The 12768-nt window shown below is 37.8% G+C and overlaps 1 protein-coding gene across 5 annotated transcripts in view; it reads left to right on the top strand.

The window, feature by feature from the left end:
- MCTP2 (multiple C2 and transmembrane domain containing 2) overlaps positions 1 to 12768 on the top strand; it is a 237448-nt gene that overhangs the window by 193636 nt on the left and 31044 nt on the right. For all 5 annotated transcript variants that reach the window (XR_005838055.1, XR_005838054.1, XM_040642742.1 and 2 more), the window contains 2 exons: positions 5146 to 5268; positions 8351 to 8392. Coding sequence is in view for 3 of the 5 variants with exons in the window: in XM_040642742.1 (XP_040498676.1) it covers positions 5146 to 5268; positions 8351 to 8392 (165 nt within the window). In the remaining 2 variants the exon portion in view is untranslated. The remainder of the gene's footprint in view (positions 1 to 5145; positions 5269 to 8350; positions 8393 to 12768) is intronic.

Here is a 12768-nt window from a genome sequence, read left to right as displayed (position 1 = left end):
CAACTGCAAATTCTGTCCCACCTCCTGTGGGTGGCAGCTCTGATCCCAGTTAAGACTGCTTTGGGTCTGCCCCACATCTATGGCAGAGACTGCCACAGAGTTCACATACAGAATTTGGGGTTTTCCTTTGCTTGTTCTTTCTTTCCAGTGTACCTCTATACCATGGCCCTGATTGTCCCCAATTTCTTTGCCTGTTTCATCCATTCAGAAAGATGGCACATTTTTCTTTTGAGTTTTAACCAACTGGTACTACCATTGTCACTGCAGCTGCTCTTGAGGGAAAGATGCAAAAGCATTACAGTGACCCCATGCATATCTGATTTCTCCTTTAAGCTTTGAACTCCCCTGCAAAGTGTAATAACCTTAGAGCAGAATCTTAGGTCTATCTACCAACTATCAGAGTCTACCAACTATCATTGGTCTTTTTTTTAAAACTTGTTTTCAGGGTATTAGTATTATTAATATTATTATTATTTTGCTGGAAGGTGCTTATTAAGAAATTAATTCTTCATTACAGAGGATTATTTATTTATTTATTTTTAAATATTTTAAAATATTTTATTTATTTATTTGACAGAGAGAGACAGCCAGAGAAAGAGGGAACACAAGCAGGGGGAGTGAGAGAGAAAGAAACAGGCTCCCAGCGGAGGAGCCTGATGTGGGGCTCGATCCCAGGACCCTGGGATCATGCCCTGAGCCGAAACAGATGCTTAACAACCATCTGAGCCACCCAGGCGCCCCTATTTATTTATTTGTTTATTATTTATTTATTATTTTTTTTAATTTTAATTTTTTAAATTTTTTTTTAAAGTAAGCTCTACAACTAACGTGGGGCTTGACCTCACAATTCTGAGATAAAGAGTCACATGCTCTACCCACTAAGCCAGCCAGGCACCCCTTAAAAATATTTCTAAGAGCACTAGTGTCTCACTCTGAAAGTTGTGAGTCCTTTAAATGTAATGTTTAAATGCTGCTCGATTTTTGTTATAAAACACTTTCTGGGATTACTTAACTATACTTGATAGAGGTAAATGTTATGGCAAATGAGCTGTCTATCTAGCACAACAGCCGTCTTATATTAATTGATGTACAAGTAATTTTGTTAAAGACATCTTCTAAATAGCTTTATGATGAAGAAAATAAATTAAAAACACGCTATTTCCTAATTTTTCCCAATAGTTTCATATCAGCCTCTTTTCACTTGAAGTTATATTTAGCAACATAAAAAAATAAAATAAAATTTCACTTATCCAGCAGATAGACCTTAAGGACTAGTTTCCATTTAGCATACAGTTAAAACTCCTAGTCCTAAAAGAACTTTAAGAATAAGGAAAGAGAACTAGGTGACAGTTAGAAAAATCTCTAGCTTTATCTAGTAGAGAAATCACTGTACTATTTTCTCTGCTTTTCTCTGTTGTTCATATCAAAGCAAAACAAGACATAAAAGTAAAAGAAACCTTTGAAAAGTATAGGAAAATACAAATTATAAAACAGTAAATAAAGCTGATAAAGCACACCAGATTAACAGCCTGGAGGAAATCAACAACAATAATATGCATTGATTCAAAAAGCATTTCAAAAAGTCTATACTTATAAAAAAAAAAGTGTAGAGATTTAGCACTAAAGGAACATGTAAGTAACATCTAGATTGGAAGGCGAAAGAAGCACTGTCATGATTTGCAGTTTATGATTTTCCTCATCAGATCTCCAAAAGGATAGATTTGGAATCTTCTATAGCTGATAAGAGGGGTCAGAAATAATGTGAACAACATATAAAAATCTATGCTCCTATGCCCAGAAGTAACCAATTAAAGTATATAAATTTAAAATGCCCTCATTCATAATAGTATCAAAACTCTCAAGTTACATAGAAAAATAATAAAACATATGCAAAATCAGTATGATGAAAGTAATAAAATATTTTGAGATATAGAAAGGCCCTGAATATATGGAGAAATAAATAATCCTTATGATTTGGAAAGCCAGTATCAAGATATCAGTTCTCTCCAAAATGATACATACATTCAAGGCTATCCCAGTGAAAATTTCATGAAGAATTTTGTGGAACATTACAAATTGGTTCTAAAATACATGTGGAAGGGTAAAGAGCAAAGAACTACCCAAGATAATTTTGAAGGTGAAATAATACTGACTTGTTCACTCAGATGTCATCTGGTTATTAAACTATAGTTAAAGGTGTGGTCTTGGTAAAATAGAAAAATGTATCAATGTACAGGATTAGAGTGCCCTGAAACAACAAACACACCCATGTGGGAATTTGGTAAGTAGAACAAGTGGCAATGGAAACAGTGAACAAAAATAGGGATTGATACCACAATCTAGTTGTAAATGTTGGCTATCTATAAGGGAAAAGTTCAAATTGGATGCTTGTTTCCAACTATAAACCAAAAGAACACTTGAGGCAAAAAATAAGGAACACACACACATATAATTATCTTTTGGGAGAAAACAGAATAAAATAACTTTATCATCTCAGAGTAGAATGTGATTCCTTAAGTAGAATATTGAACATTAAGAGCATAAATTTTAAGGTTGAAGATGTGTATGTTTGACTACATTAGAAAATATTACCACTGTTTTATCCTAAGTTTTCAATGATGAGAGTAAAATGGAATGGGGTACCATATATGAGCTAAAATGAATATACTTTTTTGAAAAGATTTATTTATGTATTAAAGAGCATGAGTTGGGGGGGGAGGGAGAAGCGGGCTCCCCGTGGGGCTTGATCCCAGCACCTCAGGATCATGACCTGAGCGGAAGGCAGACACTTAACTGACTGAGCCACCCAGCTACCCATAAAAATGAATATACTTGATTTATACCTATACCATCAACAGATCTATGGAACATAATATTGAATAAAAAATTTCAGAATGATGGGAACATTTTAATGCTTTTATGTTGTTTCTAAAATAAACCTTAGATGTCCTCAGATGGCAAGGATTCGCACCCATTTTCAGACATGGTGGCCTCTGGGAATGGGAGGAGTAGGTTGAGGGTAGTAAGTGAAAAGTTGACAATGGAACCAATTATCTGACATGTTTTATTTTTAAAAAAGACTAATACATAAGTTGGGAAGAAAGTGACAGCACATTGACAAGTCTTAATGCATGCAGGTTCATGGGCATTTGTTAAATTTGTCTATGTACATTTTTTTCATTCTTGGAATATTTAGTAATATGACATGAAAATATTATCCTTGGTATAGAGAAAGAAAGAATGGAGTGTACCAAAAGAATGATGCCAAAATAATCCTAATACCAGAACCTGAAAAGAAGGAAACAGTAGCACATGGGTGTCAATGCAAAACATCTTCAAGTGATAGTGAATAAAATACAAAGTACATCGTAAGACCATTACAGCCCACTAAACGGGACGTTTCTTCCAGAAATACAAATTCACTTCAATATTAGGAAATTATAAATACGATATACCATGGTGAGGTTCTAAAATGAGAAGGAAAAAATCCTCTTTATTTCAGAAGATAGTGAAAGAACAATAAGTTAATCATTCACCCTCCTCCATTCCTGATTTAAAAATAATAAGAATTAAATAAATCCTTTTTAAAATTGATGTAAGTGTTCTTATTTAAAAATATTTTCCTTTTTCAAATATTTCCATAGAGGATTCATAGATATTTTTAAATATTAAGAATAATAAAATGAATGCTTGTATGTAAACTTTCTAGTTTTTTAAAAAAGGTTTACTTGCATATTCTTAATACAATTGATTTATATAGCCCAAACTAAAAGTCAACATCATGCTTAATTGTAAAAAAAAAAATAATAATAAAGCATTTTTTGTAAAATTCAGGAGTTAGACAATATCCCTCTCAACAGTTTTATTTAAAATTGTTTAGTAGTAATGAAAGACGTATACATATTAGAAAATAAATTGTAGATATTAGACAAGAGGAAACAGGAGCCATTCTTTATTTGTAGATTGTGTGATTATATTCTTGGAAACCTTCAAAAGTGAAATGAAAGCCTATTTGAAATAGTAAGAAAATTCAGTTACTAATTAAAAAAATTAATATGTACAAATTATCAGGTTAAATTTTATTTATCTGCTTGAAATATATAATGGGAGAAATTATTAAGTTTAGAATAGTAAGCAAAAAATCAGCAGAAAATACACATTATCTACAAAAATAAAACTTTCACATGGTATAAAATGTTTTTAGTAATAGGTAAAACAGTATTGCTTTGAGAAAGATTCAGTATTTAAGATGCAATAATTTGTCTCTTCTAAGTTGATGTTAAGAGTGACTTTTTCAAGCACTTACAAGCACTAACAGCTGATAACCACGAATTATCTTATTTCATCGTCTGGACCACCTGTGCATTGGAAAAGAAAGTGAGGCTCAAGTTTTGAAATCATTTCCCCATGATTTCACTCCTGCCTCATGTTGTAATTATCATGGGTTTTTTTCTTATTTGTCCAAATTTGCTTGTTCCTTGGAGGTAGCTCCCATGACCATTGTCACATAGAAACTTGGACTCCAACCCAAGCTCTTGCTTGTCCTTCTGTAGGACTGGGTCACAAATCCAAGGCTGACAGCAACTGGGCAGGTAAAGTCCATACCTGGTCTGATGCAGGAACTTCTGGCCCATCATTTCCTTGTGACCATCCAGCCTCAAAATTGGAACATTTTAAGATTTTTAAAGAGACTTTGGCTACCTGAAGTTTTTATCTGAAATATTTGGATTTTTAACCATTGGAAGCCAATTTATGTTGGCAAAATTTGGTCTGTGGCCTGACTCTGAGCCCTTGGATTTTTCCATTCTACTTTCCTAAATTCTGGTAAATCTCAGAGCAAAAAACCGAATACAGTTGATGGGGTGATGGGATTTCCAGGTATGAGGCTACCATATTGTCTACTTCAGAGTGTGACTGGCCTGCTCATTTCTCTGTCTTCCTCATCCTGCTGCCAATTCTAAAACTGTTCATCGTGTGTGTGTGTGTGTGTGTGTGTGTGTGTGTGTGAACCTGTCTGCAACTGTTCCTAAAAGCTGCTATAGGGAGACTGTCCTGGTTTTAATTCCCTTAAGTCAATATAAAGGATTTTAAGATCACTCCCATACTGATTTCTCAAGCAATGGTTTTGTCTTGTCTTCCAATCAGGTATTTTTAGTCACTGTCTGGAATTTCGAACTGTATATGATCCCCCTGGCGTTGTTGCTACTCTTCATCTACAATTTCATCACACCCACAAAAGGGAAGGTTGGCAGCATCCAGGACAGCCAGGTGAGCGAAGAGTCCAGTAATTGTGACATTTGACTAGAGAAAAATGTGTGAACAACGACAAACCACCACCAAATCGTGACCCAAGTCCACTTGGTTTGAGACATGAGGAGGAACACTGCACATACATTTATGTGATGGTGGGGATCTTTGATTGGCTATAACCCGAAATTATCCTTCTATGTTATGTTCCTGAGACCTGGCTTACATTCTTAGCATGAGGAGAGCCCTCTGGTGCTTGGTTATCTTTACTGTGGAGGCAGCATATTTCACTGTGTGCCTGTCTGGTTTTCTGTAAGGTTCCTACGAATAACATTCTCAACCACTGAAAAAAACCCTTTGTATGTCCTTGAGCTCCTTCAGGGCATGGAAAGCATCTGCGAGGCTTCCTTCGGCCTCTCCACCCAGACATCCTGTGCGGTATTCACCTCTAGCCTGAAGCCTTCAGAGGCTTGCCAATCAGAGAGTGGGTGGGCAGGGGCAGCTCAATTTTGGGGTGCCCAAGTCCTGAAAATCTCAAGCTTCCCATGGTCTTGAAGGAAGCAAAAGCAAGACATCCCCTAGCATCTACTTTTCATACTTACTCTCTGACTCAGCTTCCCCTGTTCCACTTATCCGAGGAGGAGCCGAGAGGATCTTTTCCTGGTCTGAACAAGAACTTGTATTTGTAGACTTGCTTTATGGCATCATCTTGGAATTCCAGATTCAAGAAACAAATTTTTAAAACAAAAATCTAAGATTTCGAGACTTGATAATAGAGGACCTTCATATTGGGTTTCTCAAGACTCAAAAGCTGATGATCTTCACCCATTTTTCTGTACGATGCTATTATTCAAAAAAATCTCTGAAATAATGGATCTGAAAGGGATGTTCTGGTATCCTTTGGGGGTAGAAGGGAAGTAGAGAAAATGAGTTTTTTGGCAGGGTGTAAAAACCTCAAGCAAATTCAAAATTCTATTCTGTTTGATATTTGATTGTTTAACGCTGTAGGTATGGGCATATATCAATAATGAGGGACCTAACAATGCTAGAACCAACTAATAAATAAATAGCTTTAAAGTACAGGATTGTTTAAGGACTAAGTTGCCCACAGATATGGATGATGGAAATTTTTACAGAGAAACATCTTTAGTAAAAAATGCTGTCAACTAACACTTTTACAATTTTTGATCAGATTTTAGCTTTCCAGCTATATATATGACATGTATGCATTTGTAGGCAGGTATATACACATGTATTTATGGGTACATAAGAATACTTAAGGGCATGTGCTTACAAATGTGTGTATGCGTGTGTGTGTGAATAAAATCTTTTTAATTTACAGAACACTTTCAAATTCATTTCCTATTTTAATCTTGATAACACAACCATGAAGGAGGCAATAATTACTATTTCTATTTTATGCTTGAGGAAAGTAAGGCCCAGAGTGGCAAGCTGATTTGCCCAAGGTCACCCAGCAGGACATGTTTGAACAGTGTCCCAAGCTGAAGACTTTGTCCCAAGCTGGGCTTCTAACTCCTAATTACAATGTTCTTCCTCCCACAACATGTTTTTATTATGTGTGTTGTTACCCATTTGCTTTCATGAAACGCGTGCTGCCAACGGTGAATAGGTGAGTTCTCCGGCATCTATGGAGCGTGACACACAGTGCTCGCTGTAGCTCATGGGAATTCTGGGAGGTAATGGAGTACCAGTCTTGGAGAAGTTGCTTGGTAACCGCTCAGTGGTTTTATGGAGTATAGCAGAGTATTCTCTGGATACTTCCGGGTTCCTCTTTCTTTAAGAACGTGATGTTCACAATTCTGTTTACTACTGGAAAGATGGCATCTAAACAGCATGCCTGAGCTTTGCAAGGTGGTTGAGCACAAAGGTAAGCATTCAGGCTGCAAACAGACTCTGGTTTTCTAATACCCAGCATTCTGTCTGAGCTACTGACCTCCTCCTGGACTGTGTTGGCTTTTAAAACTGAGGGCTTCAGAGGGGAGGGGGGTGGGGGATTGGGATAGGCCGGTGATGGGTAGTAAGGGGGGCACGTATTGCATGGTGCACTGGGTGTTATACGCAACTAATGAATCATGGAACTTTACAGCAAAAACTAGGGATGTACTGTATGGTGACTAACATAACATAATAAAAAATTATTATAAAAAACAAACAGATAAATAAATAAAAGAATAAAAGAATAAAAGAATAAATAAATAAATAAATAAATAAATAAATAAATAAATAAATAAAATGTTCTCCAGACACTGAGAAAGAAGGTGAGTCCTGTGTAGGATACACAGTTCTATATACTATTTATTGTCTTTATTACATGTATTCAGATCCCTTCTGTACTTTGTCATATGCTTATGAGAATTAAAGTTTTGCATTACTGTAAATAAATAAATAAATAAATAAATATTGCAGTGATACAATTAAAAGTTACCTGGTAAATAGTCAAGATTTCTAAACCAGTCTGAACAAGCCTATTCACAGTACCTGGTGCTTCGCCCCCCCAAACGAAAACCAGGTGCCCGTTAGTGGCCATCAGAGCCTGAGTTGGCTTCTCGCACCTGCCCCCGCCCCCCTCCCCGAATCCCAAGGAAAACAATAATAATGCTCAGAAACCTGTAACTTATTCTTGAGATTGATTATATTCAGACTAATGCATTTCCTACTGTCTAATGTTTCAGTAATGGCCCCAAAGGAAAAGAGCAGTCATTATAACAATGAGCCTCGCACAAACCCAGTACGGTGTTCTCAGCCTTAACATAGCAGTTGGCTCATTTGTCAGAATAAGAACAAACTGTTTACAGAAAGTGCAGCCCGGCAATGCATTTTTAAAGCTGGATGCCTTCAAAGGGCACTCGCCTAATTGTTTTATTTATAGTTACGTTTTATGTAGATTATGCATATTGTGTATAGTCTTGCCACCGTGTCCCTGAACTTTAAAAGCATTATTTTTTAAGAGGTTATAATGTATTTAAAAACCACCAGTGCTTCAATTATGTAGAAAAAACGTAAAAAGTGTATATGGTTTTAATTTGCATTGAGTAATTTCAGGGGATGTTATATTAACAAATGGTGCTTTTTTCCCTTTCAGGAGACCACAGACTTAGAGGAAGAGGACGATGAAGAGGACAAGGTGAGTGCGCTCAGGGAAGCTCAGGAAGGGGGTGTGTTAACGTTGTCCGCAGAAAGCGCTTTTCTGGTTGACTCAAACCGTATTTTTTTTTTTTTTTTTAGTACTAGGGAGTGTCCGGCATAGTAATATTTTTGTAATTTATAAAGGGTATCACTTTTTAGAGATCTTATTAAGTGAGGATAAAAGGGGGTAACATATAAGGAATTACGAAATATTATAAAAAGCGTACCTTCACGCAAGCGAAGATCGCTACAGCCTGCCCCTTGGTGGATAAAAGGTAGATAAAAGGTGGTCGAGGGAGTCAAAAGTGAATCAAGGAAAATTGCTGTTCCTTTAGGTCCCGTCTGTGCTCTGTGGGGTGGTCACCCACTTCAGAGCCTGTCAGTTTCCCAGCTGTTGCTGGCAATGTTTTCAGCTATATGTCTGTGTACATCTGTCCTTTTTCTTCTCCTGGGAGAATCTCTCAAATCTGCTGCTTTTGTTGTCATTACGCTTTCAGACAAACCTTCTGGAATAAAATGAAAAAAAAAGTGGAAATGCCAAATGAGATGCTACCAGCTTACTGGACTTCCAGCCCCCCAGAACCTGTGGGTGTATGGGGTTTGTGATAGCTGTGGCCAGGAGGCCTGCAGGAGGGGAAAAGGGCAAAAGGGGGGATCTTAAGAGTTAAGTACCCAAAATAAAATACCCAGAAAATAGCAACGAATTTAAAAAACACTGGCTCTATGACACAAACAGTCCTAAAATTAATTAGGTGAGCCAGATGGTTTTGCCCATTTGAAGCAAATTGGGTGGATTACAAAGCGAATCATATTTGTTGTGCTAAAATGATCATTAATAGCGAAATAATAAAATAAAGTATAATATTTTTTAAAAATGGAATTGACTCTTTCCAGAATAAGGTCACACAGATGCAGCTTTCTTCCTGATGAGTCGATGTGAGCTGCTTCTGAGTAATGTAACTCCTGAGCATGAAAAATAATCATAGCCAAGCCAACCTGCATGATGATGGAATGTTTTACCACAAGAAGCACAAGTATTAATGAAATTATTTTAAACCTTTATCAGGCAAAATTCTAAATTTTATGTACCAAGGCTTAAAGTGAGGAAGATTTTTTTTCTGCTTGGCTATGTCTGTTAAAATGAGCCCTCTGTAGAAGCGGGCCTCATCTGTCCTTTAGAGATCATTGTGACCATGTGTTTTTGGCCCATCTGATAAAGGAGGGCATCCAACAAGAAGGAAATGAATGAAAAAGTGGTGTGAACCGGCAAGCAACAAATTCAGGCCATGGAGTATAGACCAGTGGTTGTCACAATCCAGCCTTTTAGTGAGGTGCCTCAAGGACTGTCTGGGGATCTGGGAGTCTGGAAGGAGAGCCGGTTGGGCTGTGCTTTAAGCCTTCCTGGGCAAGGATGGCTGAGTTGGAACCATAACATCTACATGGAAGAGCTTTGGAGCTCTTGTGTTTATCCAAGCATTGTCGTCCCCACGACACGTGCGCCAAACCTGCTACACACAGGCCATTGGCATCTGGGTGTTCCTCATTTCCCTCAGGGCAATGCCGTTCTTGACATACTTCAATTGTAGTATTTTCATAGGGCCTTTAGCAGCCATGGCATGGCCATGTTTATTTGCTCCCTCAATTTTATAGGTCTATGAAATCATCCAGATAAATAAATCTAAAATGAAATTTTGACTTCTATTTATACCTCGTTCTGCTTAACGCAACCCTTCTGCTGTTCGGGAGACTGGTGAACTTTGCAGTTCTTATCCATATCTTTGCAATCTCACATCTCTGAGAGATTTGTAAAGCATAGAGGGATTTTCAACTTTAAGACTTCTGGAGCCCACATCATCCCAATATATATTACAGTCCATCATTTCTTCTCCACGTAGAGCAGACTCAACGACCAAGATGTGCTCGTCATAGACCTCCACACACAACCACTGGGACAACTGCCCTCCATCTTGTGCCTTGCTGAAAGGCTTACCCACAGAACCCTCCTGGCTTCTGTTGCATGTTAGACATGACAGACCCTGCCTCTGGGACCTGTAACACACCCAGTGAGCGATGAGCTGTTTACAAATTATAAACACACAGTCATTTCCTTCCAAGCCAGAAGAAGAAAGGAAACTCCTTTCTATCCAAACTATCCATCTTGAAAGTGACACTCCTTAATTGCCAGCGCCCCTTCCCACCAAATACCATCACAGGCGACTGTGGAAGATGAAAGCACGACAGGGCCCCCCCAGCCCAGCTTCCTCAGGAGATAGACGCGTTCTGTATATTCTGCAAGTCTCTAATGCACAGACCACGACGCGGTCTGGGGTCTGTCATACTTTTATTGTCTGGAAGGGGGGGTTGTTGTAAAATGACATCACTGTAGCCTCTTGCTCCTTTTCATTGTCGGAAGTCCATGGTGGTGATCCGTGTGAGAAGCCAAATTAGATTGCACAATTGTGTGCCTGTGTGTGTGTGTGTCTAGACTTTCATATATAATGTAGAACCTTCAGGTAACTACTTTCTTGGCTTTTAGGAAACTAACTGTACAAACTAAACTTTGAAGAGAGGAAATCTTTCTCATTCCTGATGGCCCACGCAAGAAATTGCTTGTTACAAGTGTAGTTTGCGGGGGACCCCTGAACAAACAGATAATGGCTAAGTTCAGCCAACAGCAATCAGCTGACATTTCCTATTTGTATTAGACTCCAAATGTGGAATTCTATGTGGACCTTATTTGTACGGATGGATTACAATGAAAATTGCATTAATTTTCTGCACAGTAAAGGTCAGTAATTGAAGCATGAACCAAGAAACTATTGTGTAAAATGCTGTATCCCATACTTAGGAAAGGTCACGCAAAGCAATAATATCTTGTTTTCATTGCAGAAGGTATAAATACTTGCATTAGAGTTTCTTTCTTTTTCCAGCCCAACAAATGCTTACATAGAATATTTTAGCATTTAGTATTAACATCACCAAGAAGAAATCATAAGGGCATGTAATAAAAAAAAAAATCCCGTCTATTGCTATATCATAAGGAAACTGCACTGTAATGGCAGCATTGTGAGTTGCCGGGTCTTTAACTCAGCTGTCAGAAGTAGGACTTGAATGATCTGTTCGAGGGTGATCAATGAGTGCACGATTGCCTTGCAGTGTTTGGGGGGGGGGGGGGGGAATTGCCCTTCTGTGTCAATTGTGGGCGAAAAACAGATTGGATGTTTTTCTTAAGAAAGTAAACATCTAATATATGTTTGTGGATCAGTGGTAGAACATTTTATAACGAAAGGGTACAAATGAATATTATATCTCTATGCTCTTTTCACAAATTAGGATGTCATCATTAAAACTTAAGTACATTTTAAACCATCAAGTTCAGTGTTTAACACAGTTTCCATCCTGCAAACTGGTTAGTCCACTCGTCTCAAGCAGAACTTTCTTAGGGAAAGCAGCATGTGGCCTATGTATTTAGGAGTTCTTGCTGTAATATAACCTGGATGGTCCTTTGGATGAGTGGGTTAGGCCCATGATGCCTCATTCCCTGTGTTTTCTAATTCCAGAGAAAGAAGGTGATCTATAGTGTCCCAACCAGAGGAGACCATCATGCTTGGAGGGAGCTTTTTCTTACAATCTCATCACGAGAGCAGTTTTGCTTATGATTCCTTTGTACCTTCTTAAGAATGTCCCAAACACAGCAAATTAGTTTGGTTAGTGATTTTTTTTTAACCTATTGACAGAGCAGTGGTACTTTAAAATGATAAAGTGTGATATTTTTAAGAAAATACGAAGTCAGTATCTTTGAAAGGTTAACAGTAGTTGAATACACACACACTTTCAGAGCATATGCAGTCTGTATACAGGGCATATTGTAGAGGGCATGTTTAAGGAAAACTTTCAGGGGGGTGCCTGAGTGCCTCAGTTGGTTAAGCATCTGCCTTTGGCTCGGGTCATGATCTCGGGGTCCTGGCATCGAGTCCCACTTGGGCTCCCTGCTCGCAGGGCCCCTGCTTCTCCCTCTCCTCCCTGCTCCTGCTCGCTCCCATTATCTCTCTCAAATAAATACATAAAATCTTAAAAAAAAAAAAAAAGATAACTTTCATGGAAATAAAGTAAATGGTTGCTCTGATTTAACTCCTTTTAATTTGATTTAATGTGATTTTTAGTGATGAAGTGATTTAATTGCTACCATTTCTACCATACCATCTTACTTTCAAGACTTTAGTATTAGAATGGATTCTAGCCAATTCTTAATTGTCAGTTTATGCATGTTTTGAATGAGAAGGGATTGGCTTCCCTATTTCCCGCAGTCTTTTCTCTGACACATTGACTTGCTCAATTTTTTCTTTTAAAACTGAAGCCCCCATTCTGAAAAAA

Source organism: Ursus maritimus, unplaced genomic scaffold (genome assembly GCF_017311325.1).
Source record: "Ursus maritimus isolate PB19 unplaced genomic scaffold, ASM1731132v1 scaffold_27, whole genome shotgun sequence".
Lineage (NCBI taxonomy): Eukaryota > Metazoa > Chordata > Mammalia > Carnivora > Ursidae > Ursus > Ursus maritimus.
This window is presented reverse-complemented; position numbering and strand designations above follow the sequence as displayed.